Genomic DNA, 22674 nt, shown 5'->3' on the forward strand with positions numbered 1-22674 from the left:
TACATTCACACTCTGGCGGCCGGCATTTTTTCCGCAACGCTAGATAGTAGGACTGACCAAGAAAGGAATTTTTTTTGTGTTACCCCAGGGTCCAGTGATTGGTGGCCCTGACCGATTCCCTCTTTCAGTGTGTGGATTGTCTCCCGGCGACCTTAGTTCCCGTAAGCTGCACCTTGGATCAGCACTTGGTTAAAATGCGGGGCAATTCATATGTTTATACTCCTGCGAAAGATCTGTGGAACTATTCCGCTTCTTCAAACCCGCTTTTGATCAGCGGCTTTCAGTGCAGCCACATTCTTGTGGTTCCCCAAGGTGCTCAATGAAGATGAAGTCTCGGGCAACCTTTCTACCTCATACGCCGCAGCGTCTTCGATGGATATTCACACCCGCCCCATACAAGTGATTGTCCCTGGGTAGATTATACGACGACGTGTTGGATGTGGGCTAGGACACTTGTGTTGTAATTCAGGAACCGTGAGGTGGAGAGCTGGGAAATCTAAACAAGATGCCGCGCTGGTCCTTCAACATGTTGACCCGCGAAGACCTGGGTGTCTTGTTCCACCCATGCCATGTAATAACGCTTCAAACACGGTGTCATTGTTCAACAGCATGATATTTGCTGCATTAGGAGGCAGACTCATCCAATGAGGATTTCCAATGGACATCTCTCAAACTGGCCGAAACCGAAGCTTCCCCCTGGCGATACCCCGTTATCTAACCAGATAAACAGCCACTTACTAAGATCAGTGATGTTGGATGGTTCGTTACCCTAAGCAGAAAAGGGGAGGGAATGGCTGGTTATATTAGCTATCCCAAGGTGCTACCTTTGTGGGGACTTAATCTTTATTGACTCCTTTGCCGGTTCATACTGTTTTAAATGCCCACTGCATCGAGTCGTCGACATCTTGCCCCGGTCAACTATGAGAGGGATAACCGAGACGTCCCTGTGGGTTATGGGCGAAACAATCACCTGACCTAACATTGACCAACCCTAACTTATTGGCAAAACACACATTATCCTCGTACCAATGAGGTAAGTTCCTGGGTACATTGGATGCTGGCTGACTCACAAGTCTTTTGCTCACCTTTCAGCCCCCTCAAACCTGCTGCCACAGCAGGTCTTAGGGCAAGCTCATTGCCAAATTTCGGGACAATCTTCAGTTTATCAGTCGCTATCCTATACTACATCGACTTTACCAGCTGCTCATAGCCCTATCTTCAGTCCACGTATAACCGACAGTCTCCGGGTATATCGCACGCCAAGTGTTTTAGTGAGGCGGATCGGCTATGTAGAAATCAGATTCTCGACGGACATGTTTCTGGCATACGAGAGAATCTGACCTAATCAATCTTTTCAATGTCCTGTACATCCCGACGGTCTATACTCTTTATCTCTATCAACTAGGCCCACATCCTCTGGATCCTGCATTCTATCCCGGAGCTAGTTCTCAATGATGGGAACAAGCAGCCATGCAAAGTTTTGAGCTTTGAATGTGGGGCTGAATATGTTCAGTCAGACATCCATTTGCCTTGCTCTATAGTAGGGACTTGGATTTATAACAACCGCGACAGCAATGTGATTGCAGTGATATAATTAGTATATTAACAGTAGTGACTACACAAGATGTTCCTGCCTTGAGTACCACATGCTAGGCATGACAAATAGGAAGTGATTCTGAAGCTGCGCTTATCCTCTGCCCCTGGTAGTCTATCAGGCCTTGTTGGTTATTACCAGATCCTGGTGTTGGTATGTATTTGACTTCGGCTGTTCCTTACGATAAGTGCCTAAAAAGTCCAGGTTAATTAATAACAAGACCATCCTCGTCTGTGCTAAGCTCCGCCATAAATCCCGAAGTTAAGCCCTCGTAGTGATATAATTAGTTCAGCTGGAGACATGTATATCGTTGCTCCACCACAACTAGCTTAAGAGCTGGAACCGACTTGTACATAACATGAAGGACTTGCGCAGCGCTGTCTTTCAGTTGCAAGCAGCGGATCGGGAGTGTATTAGTAAATGGGGTTGCAGAAATATCAATATTAATGCATCCATCAAGTTCAGCTAAGTGGGTTCCTTTAGTATTGAATCACTTTCCTTTGCTGTCTGCACTTAGAACCTGTTTCTGATTAGTTACTGTGTCCTTTATCTCAAGCTGCCTCAGGGCCCAGTTAGCATGCAGAACTACTTAGGAGAATAAACTGTACTTTACATCATCACAAGTCCTGACCACCACGCTCTGGGTGACCAAGCTGCTGGTTATCATTCTGACATGGAGATGCTTAATTCCGCTTCAATCCATGGGCTCCCATTGTGTTGCCTTGTCCAAGATAGTCATTGTGAAAGTAAAGTTTTTCCGGGGGCTCGGTTGATGCTGGGTGCGCTGGTTAAGTAAGGGGATGGAGCATGGGTGAAAGTATTTAGTATGGTAGTGCTTCTTTGCCACTCAGGTTGGTAACATGTAAAGCGATGGACGCTTGTCTGTTAAATGGTACTCGGGACAGGCAGAAAATCTATTCAAAGATGACTAAGCGAGGGAGCTAAGCCACAGGGGACGGCGTGTCGTTCTTACAATAAGTCGTCGGAAAGGTACCGTGGGAGACCTGAAAAGCGAATAGATAGTACGAGGTAAGTCAATTCCTGATTCAATAATCCGAACAGACAGGGAACCACTTGCCCTTTGCTGGGTGCAATGCCACCAGAGGTGACAGACCTGGCGGAAGAGGCGCGTGGGGGAGACCGCGACGCAGACGCGACGGATATTATCGTGGAAACTCTCGGGGCACCGCCCCCTCGACGACCAGTGCGGCAAGCAGTTAGGCCGGTCCATTACAGCCAGGAACAGGAAAAAGAAGCTACGGGGAAAGCACGTAAGAAAATCGCAAAAAAGGGGAGACAAATGACTCGGACCGTCTGGACTGGCAGAATGTGGCGTACGGCCTGTGTGACACGAACCAAGCTTTGCAACACCAGGTCTTGAGCCTGCACGAAGCAAACAAGGCACTGCAGCTATAGGTCTCCAGGCTAGCCAGTGATCTCGAAAAGAGAGACCGAGAGTTCAGCAGACGCAAAGCGGGATACCAGAATGTGGTCTCAGGGCTACAGACCAAGCTGAGCGGAATCAAGCAACTGATATCTGGTGAACTACTAGCGGCGAAGACCACGTGCAGCGGCATCCATGAGGGAAATGCCAACGCGAATGAAGGCGTCCTGCATGAGCTCAAGTCGATGCGGAGGGAAATCACAGAATTCAATGTAGCCGTCTGCTCCTAATAATTGAGCAACTCACTAAGCTAACAAGTATCTTGAGCATCGAGCGGGGCAGAAGTTAGGCGTCTATAGCCACCCCATCACCTGTTGTTTCACCAGTAAGTAGGGCATTCTGAGCAGACCTTAGCCTTCCAGTAATTGTCCTTGCCATCCGGCAAGCCACGCCATAAGCAAAGAGCATCCTCCAAGATCCCACTCTACTACAGAGAACGATCGGTACAGCACTGAGATCGCAAAAACAAACTGAGAATATTCGGACTGAGGGAATCAAATCAGCACCACGGAGTACCATCAAGGTGTTTGTAAGTAGAAACGAGGATGTTGAGACCCTCGCAGAACAGCAACAATGGCTGGACGCCCTACGGGGAATAAAGCTCCAAGGAGGACAGTGGTTCCCCGTCAAGCTAGATGAAGTCCGGAAATCCGACGTCTACGACGATACCGGCCTGCTGAGAGGTGACTTCTGAGACTGTTTCGCGCAGGAGAATGGGGGTGCACAAATCAAAAAGATCCGCTGGCTGAGCGGCGACAAAAGATACGGGTCCATGGCGGTTTACCTATCCAGGGAAGTCGATGCGCAGAACCTTTTAAGGCGCGAAGTACAATTAAGCCTTCTCAATGACAGCTTGCTGAGAAATATCAACTAGAACTATAGGAATGGGGACTACTGAGAAGGGACTTAAGTTGAAAGTCTTAAAGCATTATCATTATGTACGTCCATCTCTCCTTAATCGCAGTGCAGACATCCATGCCGTGGAAATAGACGTGTTAACCCCTGGCCACATACTAAGTACGGAGGAGAACTTGAGGAAGTGAAGCTAGAGGGAGGAAAACCTCGCCATGCTGCAGATTCGTTGATATATTCGTATCATTGTCACTGCGAACCATGGCGTTGGCATTGAGCTACCGCCACTGTGTCTGGGCGCTAGTCAGCGGAGTAAGTAGATTATGTCGAGAGCCTAGTAGGGCCTCTCTCCATAGGTTCGCTCACTGTCTGATTATGTATAGTGCCTACACTGGCATACCCGAACTGCTAAAATTGGATGCAACCCTCACCGACCTCGCAGTGGTGAGGGCTTGTCGCCTGTCTGTCAACTTTCGTCGTTGAAAGATGGCTAAGGTAGTCTGATTCAAACAACCCCGTACCCCAGAGTACAAGATTCAGTGAAAGCACCGGATATATCTTTGTTTCCTTGCTGCACTGCGTCCTACTGTGACCTAATCTTCCAGATCTCAAACGTCCACATAAGGCTTTAGGTGACCTAGGAGCACCTTGAGCACAGTCATCTAGCCCTTTAACACACTATAGAGGAGGGTCATGCGGCCAAGGTCATCCTGGCAGGACAAGGCGTGGCTTGTCATCCTTAAGTAGGATTTCCAGAATCACCAGATCCGAGCGAGAGATGGAGTGGAAAATTAGGGTGTGGCTTTATCAGTCTCCCGCATTAATATTCACTCCACCAGTTCACAAACCTCATGTGATCTGTTAGCCCGTCTGCGACATTGCAGACCCTCTGCTTCATTGCACCTGCACCGAACTTCGCCAAAGCGAAGCCCCTTCAAGGCGCATGGTGTACAAGGGTTTAGCTTAACTGTGTAGTCTTTCCCTTGATAAAGCCACAACATGGGAGTATATGGGCTTAACCAAGCCTATTTCCGGACGGAGATTTTGAACACTGCTGGTGCCATGACAGGCTATGCTATGGACCGGATTCCCTTTCAATCGAATTGTCGAAATCACCAGTTGATGGCCATTCAATAGAAAATTGCCCCGTGATGCTTCACGGGCGTCGCCTACTCTCAGGATATATGACATTTCGCTTCACAATGCTCCACCACCAAAGGCTCCAATCGCTCAGAGACAGTTGAAATGGCCGGTTGGTGTTTATACTGGACGGGAATACTTAGCAACTTCATCTCGACCATTCTATTAGGTCGGTTAGTTGGTTGGTTGCTTCATTTACACTGACCCCTCGTCAATGAGCGATTTGCAGGATACTACCACCAACTATCCTTGTGTCTCTATTGTAATAAACCCATTCCTTACGGACGAATTTTATGCATCACCTGGGTCCTGTGGTGGCCGTTCGCCTTCGGTTCTGACACTTTGCGTTGCCCCTTGGCCCACCGGTTTGCCACTTACCTTCTGGTTTGACTTTTCCTCCAGGAGTGAGCGAAAAGCGACCTATAGCGGCCACGATCACGTCTCATGATTTCTGGTTCGTCAATTAAGTAACAGTAGTGAGATCTGCCTAAATATTTGATATCGAAATCGGTGAATGCTGGGAGTTGGTGCCTTTGGTGGTCGCAATGTCACACTGGGGTTCAGCTCTTTTGGTCGTTGAACTGGATTGGTGTGACTTTCATTCACAGAGGATGCTGCCAGAAACATTCCGCGTCGTATGAGGTGCACCATAACTAGGATGATTCTCGAACTCGGCTTGACCATCAAACATTTGATTGTCGTTCTTGTGCCCCATAGCCAAGACCACAGTGTAGGTAGAGCATTACACGTTTTACTGAGACCTACAAGATTACGCTAGTAAAGATACGTAGGGGCAACCCTTCGCATATAAATACCCTTTTCATTCCGTCTCGTAGTCTACAGCGGGCGGCAGTGTTAGAAGCTCAGGGTTCGTGCCCGCCGGCAGTATATAAATGCTAAAGGTCCTCGAGAAACTTCGCCTTAGATAGCTCGTAGTTGGAGCTGGAGTGGAGGTGTTTATCGTTATAAATTCAAATCTAGAGGCTCTTATTTCAAGGCAGAACATGCCGTCAAATTATTCTGACGTCAAGAAAGGTGGCGAATTGCTTGGTCACTAGATTGTTACATTGTATCTAGTGGCACAATTCACCAGAGACAGAGCAGGTCTTAACCATTCATGGACTGTGACCGCACTTCAAATCATCCACATCCATGCAGACATACGCACAGGATCAGATTTCCCTCAATCTGAGAGCGTAAATGACTTTTCCTGTTCCAGAGCTAAAGATCTTCTCAAATTGTAATCTTTCATCAGCTTCATGAAATAGCTTTTCCCAATCGTGCTGAGATCGATAAGCGCGGCCGAGGATGGAAATCATATGCAGCTGGTGGGCGCTGAATAGCGGAGAGAGTTCATTCTCGGGCTCAATTCCATCACTCACTAAGCAAGTGGAATGGCCTGGAACCATTGCATCGGCAATATTCCTCAGGATAATCTTGCACGCCCTGGACGTAAGGGTTAGCGAAATTGTGGGAAGGATGGATTTGAACAGTCAATCCTGCTGCGTACTCATCATGATGATCCATAAGCACTGAGTTCAGGAGATAGACATCAGCCCCCTTCACCGGCTGGGATTCAAAAAAGTTGTGGCCTTGCCACCTGATCCGATGCTCATCCCCATCATCGTTGAGAGGACTAATATTTCTGACGGTATCGTCGTGGTCTTGAACAATGAATTGTATATGGGGAAATTGCCGCATCAATCGCCGGCTGTGATGGCCTTTTCCTCCTCCTACATCCACGAGCACTGCGCCGGGGCTCAAACTGGCAAACGGATAGGACATCTCGAGACTTGGATCTAAAGCAGTGGCCTCCATAGCGGTATCAAAACGCGCACCACGGGTTGTATCAACTTCGCGGATGTATTCGTAAAATGTCCGAGAGGCTATGCAATCTTAGTGTCTTTCAATCTTGCGTGTCAATGAATTTATCTGGAAGGAAATTCCTACTTCGAAAGGCTTTGCAAAAGCCGGCTTCATGAGGATTTTCATTGATATGAAATCGGTTTTCCGCAAGACATTCAGTCATGTGAGCGGCAGCACGGAGGCCATCATCAACACTGCCCTCATGCAAGTCGCCATATGTCAGACCCGGTTTCAAGTAATCTGGACCTACACTGCTGCCTGTATCCGTGCAGCATATGCGATGGCAAATCTCACAGATTTTGAGACGACCGCTTACATCGAGTGTCATGGAATGGACACAGCGGTTCGTATCGCGATTGACCTTGCAGCTCTGTATAACATATATCACCAGCTAACGTATATCAGGCTGGTGAATTAAAGGGGATCTCCGCGGTATTCGGCCAAACACGGAGCATGGACAACCCGCTCATCGTGGGCTCGGTATGGTTCTCGACCACAACGTATCATTTTAGATATGAGCTCACACGTGTTGTAGATAAAAAGTAGCATTGGCGATTCCGAAGCAACGTCTGGACTATCGGGACTGATCAAAATTGTGTTATCCATAGAGGAGGGCTATATTCCGGGCACTCCAAGCTACCCCACGCTGAGTTCTAAAGGTAGGTTTAGCTTCGTCCCGAGGCGTTCTCTGGGGCTAATGCAAGTACGATTTTCAAGCCAATTATCAAGAACTGAACCTGTGCTCTGTCAAGAACACAATTTCCTGGCCGAGAGCATCGATCAAGCGAGCGGGCATCAATTCCTTTGGCTATGGAGGAACTAACTGCCACATAATCATTGAGGATGCCCAGCAGCTGTTGGACGCACGAGGAATTATTCCCCATCGACGATCCTTTCTATCCACCTCGAGGATGTTATGGATGGATGAAGATGATGGCGAGGATCATGCAGCGTCTCAATCCACTTCATGCACCTCACATGTTCTGTTTGTCTCTGCCCAAAGCCCGTTATCACTACGGTGCAATAAAAGAGAGATTCTAAGGCATCTTGCTAGCCTAAATGTCCGAGTTGACTTGGGGAACTTGGCTTATACTCTCTCTGGTCGACGGAGTCATCATTTCCATCGAGCGTATGCAGTGGTAACCAGTTCCACTCTCTCCCAGGCACGGTTTGTGGACGGGAGGATTTTAGCGTGGGAACCTAGAATTGGCTTCATTTTCACAGGGCAGGGAAGCCAATGGTCCCAGATGGGGACTGCACTCATCAAATCATTCCCCGAAGCTGCGAAACGCATCAAGCACCTGGACAATGTGTTGCAGAGTCTACGAAACTGTCCCGCGCTGGTCCCTTCTCAGTGAGTCTACGTTTAAACACGAAAGGCATCCAGGTTGCTGATTGAAACTGCACAGACGAACTGACCGACACAAGGGACCCTAAAACTCTTCGCCGGCCGGAATTTTCGGAGCCCCTGAGTGCGGCCCTCCAGCTCGCTATCCTAGCTGTGATGGAAAATCACAGCGTTCGCCCTCACTGGGTTGTGGGACACTCTTCTGGCGAGATTGCAGCTGCCTATGTGGCTGGATATTTGACTTTAGATGATGCAATTAAGATTGCTTACTTCCGTGGCCAAGCCGCGCAGGGAGCCTGCGATACCTGGAAGGAGAGGATGGGTATGATGGCCGCGGAGCTGGATCCGCAAATCATTTCCAAATACTTCATAGGATTGGAAGACAAGGTCCATATTGCTTGTCACAATAGTCCCAGCAACGTTACACTTGCAGGGGTTCTTTCCTCCTTGGAGGAGGTGCAGGCACGTTTACAGCAAGACAAACATGCAAGCCGTATGCTACAGGTTGATATCCCATACCATTCCAAGTTCGTCGCAGCCACTGCAGAGGCATTTGAGCAGTTCGCTCTTCAGGAGAGGCCTTTTGTGCAAGATCTAGGTTGCAGTGGAGACGTCACAATGCTGTCGACCGTCACTGGCAGCCGATTGGAGGGCCGGACTTGCAACAGCTCATACTGGAGAGCCAACATGGAGTCCCCAGTTTTATTCCGTCACGCAATGGAAGATTTACTCCGTCATGATCTACACCCCGATATTCTTATTGAGATTGGCCCAAGTGACACATTGAGAGGTCCAGTTATGAAATTAAAGCACAGTCTAAGCCGTGGAGATTTGCCCCTGAAGGACACTGACATACAGTATCTATCGGCTCTTCATAGGGGCGACATGTCGGCCCACAACATGTTACACTTACTAGGCAGCCTTTATCTGTCCGGATATCCCGTTCAGATGCAAGGTTCCTATCCACCGCCCAGCGAAGAGGCTCACTCTGTCATTGTGGATCTCCCTAATTACTGCTGGAATCATACGGCAAAATACGGGTACAAGTGTGAAGTAAGGCAGGCCGAGCGGGTTCGCAAGGCGCCCCAGCGCGACCTCGGGAGTGAACCCAGCCTTGGCGCATCCATGGATAATCAAAATGGTCCCATAGCACGCAATACCGACGAACTCAATCAAAGCATGCAGAAAACTCCAGAGACAACAGTTTCCCCTGGAGAATATGGTGATCTTCTCAGTAAGAAGCTGAGCAACATGTTGCGGTTGACGGGGCCAATCGATCCGGAAAAGTTGCTCTCAAGCTATGGATTGGATTCTCTGTCCAGAATCCAACTACGCCATTGGTTGAATACACAGCTATCAGTGGATGTATCCACTTTTGACATTATCAGCACACTCACACTGGCCTCTTTGCGTGAGATGATTGCTGGAAAGTTGAGGGTAGTTTAACAGCGCTGGAGGAGGCTGCTCGCATTCTGCGGCACCAGACTGCTAACTGCTTTGAAGCGATTTCATCTTGAGAGATTCCGTTGTATACTGCATTTGCTTTGTACAACCAACAACACCAAGTTGGTCTCGCTCAAGCTGTTCATAGATAGAAACCAGATTGTCAGCCACTATTCTTTGATTCGGAGGTGGGGCCCCGTGCCTCCTTGTGGCCTCCAGGGCAGATGTAGTCCGCCCAAGAACACTCTCATACCCATCGACGCCGAGCAGCAGAACCTCCACAACCGCAAGCATCAAAGACAGAGAAACAGTAGTGAAACTCGACGCGAACGCTGCGGCCGTTCTCCGCAAGGTATCGCCGGAGGACCTCCGTAAACGAGTGAATGATCCCCTGGGTCACGGATAAACCTCCGGGTGAAAGCCCCATGGGTCATAGCAGCCAAACAGCTGAAGAGCGGCGACACGTACTACATACCGCGAGCACGGCAGAGGCAGACACATAGAAGAGTACTGAAGGCGAATGGGCCAGAGCCCTCGGAACAACAGCACGGGTGATAAAGCCCACGTATGGAGTGATCGTCCACAGAGTACGCACCGACAAGGAATCAATCAATACGGACAATCAAGAAAGAGCCATCAAGAAGAGTCAATCAGAGAACGCCATACTCCACGAAGGAGCGAAGGTAGCTTATGCAAGATGGCTAACCAAGGAAGGGAGAAAGAAAGCAGTCTTCTCTCTTGTCGTGGAATCCACGACAAAATTTCACCTTAATCGGGTCATCAGGGAGGGACTGTCGAAGCTGCCAAGGTGTCCCACCGGATGCTCACTGGGTGTGGGTGAAGATATTCATACATCGTAATTTGAGTGAGGACCTGCTTTAGCCTGGATTTCGGAGTATATGGCCATGGCCTGATCGTATGTCCCATGTGACGTCCAGCCATCCCTTCCCATGATTCCTGATAAGGAGTCCCAAAAGTCCTGTACTCAATTCCAACCTTCCCCATCTTCGTAATGTCTCCGAATTTCTTCCGGGGAGAAGTTGATGGGACACTGGACGGTATGGTTAAGAGATTCCCACTTTCTGCACCTATATTTCAATACTGTTGATCAAAATACGAGGGAGTTGTTCTTACTTTTGTACCCTGATCAATAATCATCGTAATGGTAGGATACCTCCATCCCGTGTGTTGCCAACAAATCGAACTGGATCGCTCATTATCATGCCGTTTGGATATTGGAGGACTCTGCTCAATAATGGATTTCTTTCCGCAGTAAACTTTTCGTAGAGATATGATTGACCTAATGACTTGATCCTTAACAACGGTCTGCGTGTTCTCATTAAGCTGCATGAAATCCTCGGGCAGTTCCAGTAACAGGTCCCCACTGTAGTAGAGAAAGTACGGATGACGGGCCTCGAGGAACAGGGACCAGCCCATGTAATGGGAAGCTCACGTGCCTAATTTTATCTCAAGAGGATTCTCTCAAGAATCTACTCCTCTTGTTGGATGCCTTCCGAGCCAATCTCCACATGACAGATCCTTTCATATAAGGCCACTGCCATTAACATCTAATCCAACTAACTTTGTGGGAAGAGCACAAATACTTGATAATGACTGTCTTATTCACATCCAAACACACTGAAACTGCGAGCGAAAATACCAGCCGGTGGACCACATGTGCATAAGAAGATAGAGAAATAGAGAAGAGCACATACCCTTTTTTTAATATATATCTTCTAAATTAAGTTTAGCATACTGGTTCACAAACTCATCAAATAGCTTGTTTAGTCCGAGCAGGTTCAAGGGATCCTTATCGCCTTGTTCATACATGAAGCAAAGCATATTATGGATATCGAATGTAATGGCCAACAAGTATCCGTACTCGGACTCTAGAAACACCTGATCACCGGTATCTAAATCACCTGTCAGCTGGTTCCACTGTTGAGCATACTCATCACAGAAGTGTTTCTTCTCCTTCTCTGTATATTTCCTGCTTTTGGCGATCTTGCTCTCCTCATCAAACCATTTGAACATCTTTTGCATAAAGTGCCCACCGATGTCAAACGCACGATAGTTCTGCATCACGAACTCAAAGTCAATCAGGAGGACTCTGCTCTCCCCTTCCCTCGGAGCATTTTTCACCATCACATTCATGAATTGGACATCATGTATACACCATCCGGTCTTTCCCCAATGGATGCCAGCTTGTCCACCACATTTCTCAGCCTCTTCCCAAAGTTGTAGTCAACTAGGTTGTCGATCATCACTCCTCCTTCCTTGCCGAGTGCCTTCAATTTTTCCGCCCTGTGGTAATTCCCGAGGCCGTTGATGATGGCATCATAGTAGGATTCCACCGTCCTTTTCTCCAGTGAGGTCTTCATGACATGAAATATCGCCAGCCCTCTAGCAACATCTGCTCGGATGACCGAGTTCTCAACATCCTCCGGCTCCATGTTACGTGCATCCAGGAACTCCTCGACTCTCCCGAGTGTGCCATCCTGTGTCTTGAAGAATCCGTAGACTTTGGCTCCCAGTCCGGTTTGACCGTACTCGTAGCAGAAAAGTGCTTCCTCATGCTTGGTTGGTACCAGAGGCTCGAAGATTTCGAGCCCACCACTGGTGTCATTATGGAATTTAATGAACACCTTCAAGGGCTCAGTAGGTGTGCCAGTATCGGGCTTCGGTCGCTCCACGGGACAGTGGCCGTTAACAAATGATGCATGGTATGACACAGTCAGGGTCTCTGGCTCCACAGATGGCCATTCCCCTGTCAGGAATGTGCCGATAATGTCCCTGACGTTTCTTTTAGTCGGTACTTTGTCTTCGGGAAGAGTTACAGGAACGGGGATCGCGGTGGCCATCTTGCATTGATGTGTAATGGGATGACTTGGGAGATAAGAATAGAGGAAATGACGTGGCTAGGATGAAGTATGCGCCTGTGGTACCTACGTTCATTTATCAGAGACCGCAGTTTTGAGTTTCACAGTCAATCGCAGAAATAATTGGTGCGGCGCTGAAGATTCTGCCTTGTGATCCACAAAAAGGGTGTCGGGGTCCCAAAGCTGTCTAGTACCAAATTGATTGTCTATTTTCACATGATTTGTAGTCTACATATCTTCATAGATAGACCAAGTTATATGAAATCATCTGTTAATACGCCCAATAGTGATTTCGACCTCGAACCTCGGAAGGGATATCTAGGGAAGGCTTCAGGTTTTACTAATTGTATATCCTGGATGATGTGCGGCCTAGGAGTTACTGAACTTACTGTGCGGAGGATATAACCCATCTGGTCTAGGTCACTATCAAATCCTCATGCTTGGATGGTATACTTAAATACACATCTTCTTCATTGAGGTAGCACTGAATAAATTAATCATCTAGAAGGTGAGAGTCTTATAGGAAGAGACTTTCTCTTGCAATAGCAATGGTGTGTAGACCTATGTATCCAGCTGGAATCAATTAGAGTTGCATTTGGTGTGGGTTCAGGCGGGTTCAAGCCTAGTTGGCCCCGGACCGCTTTTCTGGTTCAAATTTTAGAGCCTGCAACCAAACCAGGTCGGGTTGCGATTTTCACTGCAAAACCCACCGTTGGGCCTAGATAGGCAGCCACTAGCCTACCTAGGTGGGCGGTATGCCTAGGCAATATCAAAAATTTCAATAGTTTTTAGATTTCAATTTCTCCTACCTTAGGCCTATGCCCAGGGCCTATTAAACATGCTTATAGAAAATTAATATTTTTATATGAAATATATAGTAATTATAGTTATTTTAATCTATATCTAAAATATCAATTCCATATCTATAGGGCTGAATAGGTGGTGGCTAAAAAACATTTTTAAACGTGGTGGGTGTCAATGGTTGATCACATATATATATAAACCACCACAACTTTCAAACCAACCTATAACAGAAATGCTTATTCCATTATAATTCACCAACCACTAGATATTTTTAATCACTATTTCACCTTTAGATAGACTAGATACTAGGCTATCTAGTGATATTAATATTTCTAGAGAAATCCTAGAAATTAGTGATAACTAAGCAAAATGGTTTTCTAGTGGTTTAACCCCTAACCCTACGATATCTCAAGGAACGAGGATCTCTTCAGCTTAAGAGCGATTTTCTCAGAGGTTCTGCCAGCGAGCAGACGGCCCTACCTACTATAATCCGGGGGCTATCTGCCTCGGCGTAGCCTCATAGATCTCTCTCTTCCAGTAGCTACGAATCCATGCAGCTTCGTCCTTCAGGTCCCTCAAGAGATTATGAGCCCTCTACTTTCGTTTTTATGTTTGTATAAGCTTTCATTTATTAATTTCATTAGCAAAGAATCACGAATAGAAATGAATAAACATACAGATCAGAATCAGAATCACGCTGCAGAAATGGCAGACACTACCCAGGCTGCAAAGTTGGATAAAGATTGCAGATCCCATAAAATCCTATATATTTCTCGCCATAGAGTACATAGTAATATCGCCTGTGTGGGCACTGGCTGTAGAGATTCGGGGTAGTCTGCTTGATTCCTAGCTGTGCTGTTAGACACTGCCTTTCCTATTTCTCTCCATTACTGGCCATTACTTTCGTTCTCTTGCTATTTCTGTTATACAGTTGTCCTGGGCGGCTTCTTCCTGGTCTGCTGCTAAGTCTTCTTTCACCCTTTCGAGGCTCACCAGCCACGCAAATGAAGGCACTATCACTGCAGTCCTAGACTTGGAGGATTTCAAAGCTGCGTGTTACAAGCGCCGCAGAACAGAGACAGAGACAGAGGCAATTAGCCCACCACAGGCCTCAAAGAGGCTCCAAATTTGTCAGGATGTAATGATACGCTGTATTTGTACATAGAAGGATATGTCTAGTTGTAGTAGCCTTTGTACCCTTCGGGAGGGTCAGGGTAAATGAAAAACGCACTGTATGTGGATAATGATTCCCAAGGGGGTAGCTGAAACTACTGTTGCATATATTGCAGTTTTCATGCGGATATTTCCGGACAGTGCTCACTAACTCTCATGTATGATTGATTCAGTTCGCGGACCATGGCGATATCTGAAGACTAATGGAGGACTACATTCACATAAGGTAAACAACAATATAGAAAGAATCAAGAGAAATGCAAAAGATAACATCCTCTACGTGCAAGTAGCCCCAACAGTTCGAAACGACGTTCCTGCAGTGCGCCGAAAATGACGCCCAACTTGGCATAGGCTTCACTGCGCTCCCTATTCATTAAGCGTTCTCAACAGCCCTGGTAAAGCATAGCGGACAGGTAGACTGAAGCTTGGTTTCCTTGGCCAGCAATATCGCAAGATGAATACTGTCCCGAGTAGATACCCTGATGATGCACTTTGGTACCGGTACAGTAACGATCGTTGTACCATTCAACAGTTGGATATGGGTTCCCAGTGGTCTCTCTCCACAACCAGCTACTCTCCCAACTGAGTGGACCAGCACCCGCCGCAGTCACGCAGGCACCGCAGCCAAAGTTCCTAACGGTGAACTCCCGAGTCGCACATCCCCCATAATAAGACGGGGCAAAGGCGTTCCCGCCGCCTCGTTTCTCCAGGCTCCTTTTGAAAAGGGTGGTGGTCGAGAGGTCGAGGGTTTCGCCGGCAGAGATGTTATACTGCGGCACACGTGCCATGGGCTCCCATCCTTCAGTCATGTCCAAAGTCAAATACTCTAGCCACTCTTCGCGCGTAAGACCTGGTTTTTCGGCCTGCCCGGCGGGGAGGGCAATGGCTTGTTGCACTGCCAGAATTATGGCCAACGCTGAGATGGAGACCTTCATGATGAGAGAGTTGATGCCTCTTGTTATCAACTAGTACGAGATGTAGGTCCAGTGATCTCGGGGGCGAGCCCTTAGGAAGAAGGAGAGCCTGAAATATTGAAGAGGAGGGGTGTGAGTTCCAGGTCAGGAGCAAGGACTTCTTTGAAACTGGAATATATGTTATCGTCGTGGGACGTTCGGTCTATTTATACAACCGAACGGTCAGCCCTGAATCCTGCATTGTACAACTGAGCGTCCAACATCATTTTCAGCGCGATGCACTAGCGGCCGCAATCGTCTACCTGGCTGAAGGGTAAGATGCTTAGCTGACTGTATTTGGCATCATCTAGCAATGCACCATCAGTTTGATGCGAGCTGGCTGAGACATGGTTGTTCTTCTCGCAATCGAGCTAGAGAGAGGAAATGATCCTTGGTGGCCATTTGCCTCTCCTTCCTTTGCTGCAGCAGCTTCATCAAGACATACGTCATCATGTCGACCCATTATTGGCCGAGGAAGCCTGACTTAACTAATGCGTAGTTGGGGCAAGTTGGGCACTGCGGATGGTGAAACACTTGCGGCCGCTAGGTGCTTTTCTTCTTGTCTCCAATACAATGCCATGAGGAACTCACTATATAAGAGTCCAACAACCCTGCGCATATAGGCTCAGACACAACCTCAGCCCAAGCCTTGACTTCTATCGCTGTTGCTCTTGCAGGCTCACACTTTTTTCTCCCTCAATAAAGATCCAATTTCAATCTCGACTTCCACATCATGAGGGTCAACGTCTTTGCTTTGGCCATATCTCTTATGGCCGTACCACCTGCCTTCTGCCTACCGACCGACCAAGTCGAAAAGCCCGGCCTTACCCACGAGGAGTGGCTGGAATATCTTACTCTCAACACTACTGACGGCTGGGAGCCGATGACCCGCGTCCCGCTCTACGAGATTACTGAGCCTGGCCAAGTCCTCGACCTGTCTGACACCACCCTTTATAAACAGAGCTTGGCCAAACGAGCCGGCGCAAACGCCTTCGAGGCCTTCGAAGATGGAATCTGCTCCTCGCGCCAATTCCGAATCGCCAACTTCGGCTGTGGAGTGTGCGTTTCAGTGAAGTACGATGTGTGCAATACGTGCACTTGGGGCAGCAGCTGGCTATGGAGGCAAACCAATGGCAATCCATATCCAACTGCTGATTGGTATGATTCGAATGATTGCACAGGTAACCGTGTTCACCATCAAGGGATCGAATCTGGGCAGTCGTCTTCCTGTGATACCGTGGCTAGGTATGGCGTTTCTCGCTACCAGTCGGCAATGCTTTACCAAGGGTGTTGATTCAGCATGTCTTCAGCATCAGTCAAAATTAGATCAATTTTATCGTCTGGTGGGGCCCTTTCAGTCACGTTGTCGTGGATGGTTTGTTCTATCAATCCCGATCACTGTTGACACTGAATGTATCTTACTTTCTGTCAAATTCGAGGTCATGTACTGCTTAATATCAATGTGACGAGAATATGCATATATTTGTCAGTTATGAGTCGACCTGTGCACCTCATGGCTTCGCTCTCTTCATACAAGACGAGAAAACCTGTCTTAGAGGTAGTAGAAAAGCCCAGATCATCGAATGGTAGACATAGCGATCAATTGTGTTTTCCCGGGGTCGGCCCGGCTAGCGCCGCAAAAACTTCCTCAACAGAGCATGGCGATTATAGATAGAAACTTCATCTTGTATGCTCGTACTGAGATATCCTAAGAGAAGAGGATTGGTCACGATTGAATGCGCAGTATCGCGATATCTAGATAAGATATCAATGATCCACACGTGATCTGCTTATGCCGTTTTGGGGAAGTTTTGCGGCGCTAACGAGCAACGTGTCACCTTTGAGATTCGATCGATAGACTACCGTCGATCAGGCCAGAGGCGATGGGCCATCAGCCAACAAGAATGCAGAATCTAGACTACTACTAGCGGGCTCCGGTCATCTGGGCCTGTCTGCGTTACCGCCGGACCTGTCATGGTTCGCGAATCTGGGAGAAGTCGGGGCTGCGAGCCCTGTCGCCAGAAGAGGATTAAGGTAAGCAGCCAAGTGCCCAAAGCATGGGTTGACCCACCTGTATGGAGTATTCCATGAAATATTCCACGCGTAGTATCTTTTGATCTGCCCGTACACCTTGCCGTCTACGGGTATCGTCTATGTTTGCTAAGTCTGGCGGTCCGCTTAGTGCGATGAAACAGAGCCGGAATGCGGCCAGTGTCTCCGTCGCGGCAGGAAATGCCCTGGTCCATTGAGGGGGCTCATTATCTTTGAGACTAAGCCCGAAGACCCCACTAAGTTCCGGCGCCTGGCTGATGGCCGTGACCAAACCCCGAGATCACAGTCCTTGATTAATGAGAACGTTCAACTGGTACCTTCGGCGCCTCCGGACAGCGATCAGGTACTGAGGGCGGGCTCTCCAGACCCATTCGCTGCGATGGTGGTACCACTCACTGGGCGCACCAATGCCCACTTTCAGCATTGTAGGTGTTATACAGACTCTTTGCAGTGTGCCAATGGTTGCGCGGTTGTATGTTACGTGAGGAACTGATTCTGTTGTGCACGATGTAGTCATGCTGCACACTGTGAGATGCTGCTGGCCGTTTCGTCCCGAGATGCTGGGGATTTGGTGCGGACAACAAGCTACTACTCAGCCAGCTATATTCTATGGGATGATATCGATGTCTGCATCACACCAATTCCATCTTGATTATGACCACGGAACAAATAACCCTAATGCATCCCAATGGATGCTGCAGGCCCTTGAGTCTCGTTCTAGGATTATTCAGAATATTCAGGAGACAATCGATAACATCGCCACATCAAATGTTGAGTTGATCATCATCACCATTGCCATGCTTGTTTGTGTGGAGGTGTGAATCCCAACTCCTTGATGCTGGAGCTCATATGCGGACTGAGCTGATAATATATCCCTTCTTTTCAGGCCTCCAACGCAAATATTGCGGAAATGGATATTCACATGGCTGGTCTACAACAGTTGATTCAATCCTTCGGTGGGGTTGACCGTCTGGACCTGTCCACAATCTCCTTTCTGGTGGGGTAAGGATATATGCACTGCTTTCCAACCGACCCATCTCATACTGACGCTACGGTCCTTTAGTGTGGATATCTTGTGGGCAATTGTGAAATGTACTCCTCCTGCTCTCCCATTGGCGCCAAAATATTTGGAGTACGCCATGAATCATCCAGCTCTCACCGTCCATCCCTACAACCCACCGGAAGAGGACATCTTGAGCCTACCCAGTGACAAAATGTTTTGCAACTTGGGGTCCCGTTTCCGAAATTCTACATGGGCCGTGCTACTTGACCGGTCTCTCAAAGCCGCGATTCAGAATTTCTGCAACCTTATTGTGCACTACGAGACCGATGAGCAGCGACTGGGGGGCAAGAGGATCGCCACGTACGGGGATAATAACCCTTGGAATCTATCGCAGCGTTATCTCCTCTCGTTGTCTTACGAGCGCCTCGGCCCTGGCGACATCAGAGAATCGCTCCGCCGCTCAATGCTCGCGTACTCCATGACGCGCTATTGCAAATTTGGCGCATTCCCGTGCATGGACGAGGTCGCCGCCAGACTCAGGGAGAGCCTCGTTCCTAGACTTGACACCTTTCTTTCGACCGCACCCGACCTACTCTTCTGGATTCTTTATGTTGGTGCTTTGGCAGCAAGACAGTGCTCCGAGCACTACGTCTGGTATTGCGCCCATCTGGGCGGCGTTTCATCAAACCTCGGCCTTGTTGATTTTAGGGACGTGCTATTGCTCCTTGAAAACTTCTTTTATATCCATCGACATGGGGACACAGCTGCGGAGAAAGTTTGGCAAAGAGTCTCATCACAAAGACTAAACAATCTTTCTATCATTTATCATGAGAGTGTTGGGTGAGCGTACCTGAAGTGGGTAGGATATAATAGCAATGAAATTTGTAATAAGCAGACTATGTTATTTTTCCTGCCCGGTGACTCTAGACATGCAGCAATTTCTGGTTAAACATGAGTAATGTTGGTTATCCATATGGATACATATACTGGTTCTACCGAGCGAAAATGTAGGGATCATGACCACAAGCACTTCCTGGCCTGGTGATAACTTTCTACACATTAGAAAGGCTTAGGCCACGATTCATCGGCGGATCTCCTTATCTCCGGGATAAGCCTACACGCTGAGTCTGTCAAGGAACGGGCACAGGGCCGGGATGTTCTACACTCGGCCGTTTGACCATTGCCCAAAAGAGGAAATTTTTGCGGCGTTAGAGTTTGACAGGGTGATGCTTATTCAGCATGACAGGGGGAGTGGGCCCTGACATGACCTTCATAGACCCACAACTAGTGAGCTTTAGGCGCAGCTTCGATATAAATCCTGCCCGAAGCAATTTATTGGTCCACATCGTAGAATATGCACCTCATGGAGTGATCTTTTCGAGATTTCACCATTATCAATTTCCTATTTTATACCTGATGCCGTAGGGGGCTGCTTGCTTGCCACAGCCGATAGCTGGACTTCTTCGGATTACGTTAACTCAGCTCATCAGCTGGCGGACATAATGAAGAGCCACAAGGAACGGGACCACCGGTTGTAACTCGTACAGATCAGCCAGCCACAATCTCCGGGGGAATTATGGGGCCTTGCGTGGTACGCAGGGCGTTAACCCATCCTCAGCCGGCCGCAGACGTGCTGAAACGGCTTGAGTCGATTTCCGGCACACCGTGGCACCTGGAAACTGAATATTGAAAAAGGGGGAGAAGACGGAAGGGGGAACGAAAGATATGGAAATTCGCGCATGAAGACGACCCCATTACTTCAGCTGGTGAGGAACTTACGCTCAGGTGTCGGGAGGATAGGTCTATATAGTCATACGGGATACTCTCTCGGTGTCCGTGTCTGGTATTCACGACACCTCCCTCTCTATTGCTCCCCGCTGCTGTGCAGGGTAGAGTTGTCAGGATGAGCGAGGTGTCTGGCGTGGTTGAGATCCGCAAATCCCATGCGATGAATGTCTGCAAATTGTGTCGATCGCAGAAGCGCAAATGCGACAAGAGGTTGCCCAATTGCACTCGGTGTGAGAAGTATGAGCCCTTGTCCCAGTGAGGTATAGTCATCGATGGGCTCACATTGCTCTTGTCGCAAGGTTGGAATTAAAATGCAACTATGACTGGTATCCTGGAGAAGACCAAGCCCGCCACCAATACAAGTCTTTATCGGACTTTCTTCTCTTTCATGTCCCGGTGGCATCAGGTCAGCAACGGCTACCTGGCATCTTTCTGCCCGTGCAATCCTACAGACAGAATATCGACTCCCGGAGCCTTTCTATTGACCGATTCGTTGTGGACTTGGTGATGACTGCTTTGTCTGAGCGAAGCGTGTCAGTAGACGCTATTCTATGTGTTTATTTCAGGAATATTCATCGGTGGTTGCCCGTTATCGCGGAGCAGAAGTTCCGAGCACAAATATCACATATTCATAGTGGCCTTTCCGCGGAACTGGCGCTTCTCTTACTGGCAATGTATCTTCTCATGGAGAACGAATGGGACGAAAGCAGCAACCAGACGGGAGGCCAGCAACATCTTGACCAACATTGCAGCTATTTGGTCTCGTTTTTGCTCCTGGCGCGCGGACCATCCTTGGAACTCGTACAAGCAGGCTTGCTACTCATCCTATATGAGTTGGGATCTGGCTTCTTGGAAGCCGCGTTCTTGAGAGTAGCAACATGTGCTAGGCTTGCGTATATACTTGGACTACAGGTTGATGAATCCTTCGTGGACGACTGCTCTGGTGCGTGGTGTCATGCGGAAGAGCGGAGAAGAGTCTGGACTGGGTTATACATGATGGACCGGTCAGTAGAAGCAAATCACCGCTTGGATTGGTGGGAAGACTGACTAACACCATTAAGCCTTGTTTACCAGGCTATGCCAGGTATAATGGCCCCGCATGCGGTTGAAGAGCCAGACGATGGCTTCCCGCTTCCAATTGGCGACCAGGAAAGCGAACAGAAGCCAAACAAAGCATTTCCGTCGTTCACAACCTCACTTAATGTTCCATTGTCTTATTACACTCGCGAGATCCAAGCGGTTAGAATTTTAGGAAACGTGCAGATGCTGCAGAATTTAGCGCGACTGGATTCGTTTCAACAACATTTTCATCTGATAGACAGCAATTTGATGCAGCTGATGCAGCGATTGTTCGAGCAAAGCGTTGGCTGGGAAGCTTATCTTGGCGCCACTGCAATTGCCCTGATGTATGCACCAAAGTCTACACGTCTCCATTTTTGCTGAGTCCTAAGGCTAAATCGCGAAAATCAGGGCTGTTCTTACTCTTCACCGCAGTCAAGTGGGATACGGAGCTCCAAGCGTCATAGCACAGCTTCCGGATATACTGCACAGAGCCCCTCTGTCCATGGCCGCACTATCCTCTGTCATTACCATGGTCCGTGACATTTGCTTACAACTGAATGCACTCAAGACCAGAGAAGAGATCGCCAGGGTCCCGCTACCAGCTGTTATGTGCATTGGCGAGACAGCTCTTACAGCACTTTGGTTGAAACAAGCAGACCCTGACGAGTCGCATGTGGATAGTCTACCTTTCAAGCTAGCATTGGGACGTGTTAAGCACTACTGGATCCTCGCAGGTATAGGCTATACAAGTTTGCGGTAGCCATTGCTGATATTGAAACTAGATTACTATATTAAGAAGCTTGTCCGGAATGAAGCTGCGCACCTTGACTGTGGCATGCAAGACTCCGTTCAGAACCAGATACCCTGGTAAGAGGAGAAGTGTTGAATACGAAAGAAAGCAATGAATAAAATACTCCCAAAGGAAGTCATTGATGATAGATTTGAATTACTGGCCTAGTCGCACCTACGCCTGTCTATACTATAAACAAAACCCCAGTATTCAACAGAAAAGCATTACAATCGCCACAGTCATCGCCTCATATCGCTAGGTACGGTGCTCCAAGATTCGGCAGCAAATTCAGCGCCTGGGTCAAAGTGTCGGAGCCTGCTAATAGGTCCTGGTGAGCCATCAAGGAGGTTGGAGGTGAAGCATTACTCGGGAACTCAACCATCACCACCTGTGCTTTGTTCTAGAGCTCCAACAGGCCTTTCAAATCTTGCACCCGGCTTTGCAGACCCATAGTCTCTTGTAGAGTTTTGTAGGCATCCCACA

At 48.2% G+C, this 22674-nt stretch overlaps 8 protein-coding genes across 8 annotated transcripts; 5 read left to right on the plus strand and 3 right to left on the minus strand.

Annotated features, from left to right (window-relative positions):
• Positions 1 to 5880: 5880 nt before the first annotated feature.
• P174DRAFT_72857 (S-adenosyl-L-methionine-dependent methyltransferase) lies at positions 5881 to 6864 on the minus strand. The gene is made up of 2 exons (XM_024832439.1): positions 6541 to 6864; positions 5881 to 6476 (listed from the first exon to the last, which is right to left on the minus strand). The coding sequence occupies exons 1-2, from the start codon at positions 6846 to 6848 to the stop codon at positions 6203 to 6205; spliced, it is 582 nt and encodes a 193-aa protein (XP_024677030.1). The 5' UTR covers positions 6849 to 6864; the 3' UTR covers positions 5881 to 6202.
• A 149-nt stretch (positions 6865 to 7013) lies between these two features.
• On the plus strand, positions 7014 to 8254 carry P174DRAFT_473621 (thiolase-like protein; the record flags this gene model as incomplete). Its single annotated transcript, XM_024830637.1, has 4 exons — positions 7014 to 7239; positions 7302 to 7376; positions 7432 to 7555; positions 7614 to 8254. Exons 1-4 carry the CDS (start codon positions 7027 to 7029, stop codon positions 8252 to 8254), a joined length of 1053 nt encoding a protein of 350 aa, XP_024677031.1. The 5' UTR covers positions 7014 to 7026.
• Positions 8255 to 8337: 83 nt separating this feature from the next.
• Positions 8338 to 9690, plus strand: P174DRAFT_380426 (FabD/lysophospholipase-like protein; the record flags this gene model as incomplete). The annotated part of the gene is made up of 1 exon (XM_024822977.1): positions 8338 to 9690. A coding segment is annotated over one exon (1353 nt), but the record flags the coding sequence as incomplete, so codon positions are not given.
• A 1092-nt stretch (positions 9691 to 10782) lies between these two features.
• On the minus strand, positions 10783 to 12619 carry P174DRAFT_508195 (putative choline kinase; the record flags this gene model as incomplete). Its single annotated transcript, XM_024831432.1, has 4 exons — positions 11862 to 12619; positions 11444 to 11763; positions 11403 to 11423; positions 10783 to 11071 (listed from the first exon to the last, which is right to left on the minus strand). The coding sequence occupies exons 1-4, from the start codon at positions 12546 to 12548 to the stop codon at positions 10783 to 10785; spliced, it is 1317 nt and encodes a 438-aa protein (XP_024677033.1). The 5' UTR covers positions 12549 to 12619.
• A 2307-nt stretch (positions 12620 to 14926) lies between these two features.
• On the minus strand, positions 14927 to 15478 carry P174DRAFT_436196 (uncharacterized protein; the record flags this gene model as incomplete). Its single annotated transcript, XM_024825991.1, has 1 exon — positions 14927 to 15478. The coding sequence occupies one exon, from the start codon at positions 15476 to 15478 to the stop codon at positions 14927 to 14929; it is 552 nt and encodes a 183-aa protein (XP_024677034.1).
• A 666-nt stretch (positions 15479 to 16144) lies between these two features.
• Positions 16145 to 16790, plus strand: P174DRAFT_398053 (uncharacterized protein; the record flags this gene model as incomplete). The annotated part of the gene is made up of 1 exon (XM_024823826.1): positions 16145 to 16790. The coding sequence occupies exon 1, from the start codon at positions 16230 to 16232 to the stop codon at positions 16788 to 16790; it is 561 nt and encodes a 186-aa protein (XP_024677035.1). The 5' UTR covers positions 16145 to 16229.
• A 1273-nt stretch (positions 16791 to 18063) lies between these two features.
• P174DRAFT_380419 (uncharacterized protein) lies at positions 18064 to 19395 on the plus strand (the record flags this gene model as incomplete). The annotated part of the gene is made up of 3 exons (XM_024822976.1): positions 18064 to 18363; positions 18435 to 18550; positions 18612 to 19395. The coding sequence occupies 3 exons, from the start codon at positions 18064 to 18066 to the stop codon at positions 19393 to 19395; spliced, it is 1200 nt and encodes a 399-aa protein (XP_024677036.1).
• Positions 19396 to 20522: 1127 nt separating this feature from the next.
• P174DRAFT_473645 (fungal specific transcription factor domain-containing protein) lies at positions 20523 to 22272 on the plus strand (the record flags this gene model as incomplete). The annotated part of the gene is made up of 4 exons (XM_024830638.1): positions 20523 to 21343; positions 21401 to 21745; positions 21810 to 22135; positions 22184 to 22272. Exons 1-4 carry the CDS (start codon positions 20847 to 20849, stop codon positions 22270 to 22272), a joined length of 1257 nt encoding a protein of 418 aa, XP_024677037.1. The 5' UTR covers positions 20523 to 20846.
• Positions 22273 to 22674: the final 402 nt, after the last annotated feature.

The sequence above is a fragment of the Aspergillus novofumigatus genome, assembly GCF_002847465.1.
Source record: "Aspergillus novofumigatus IBT 16806 chromosome Unknown P174scaffold_15, whole genome shotgun sequence".
In the NCBI taxonomy this organism is placed as follows: Eukaryota; Fungi; Ascomycota; class Eurotiomycetes; order Eurotiales; family Aspergillaceae; genus Aspergillus; species Aspergillus novofumigatus.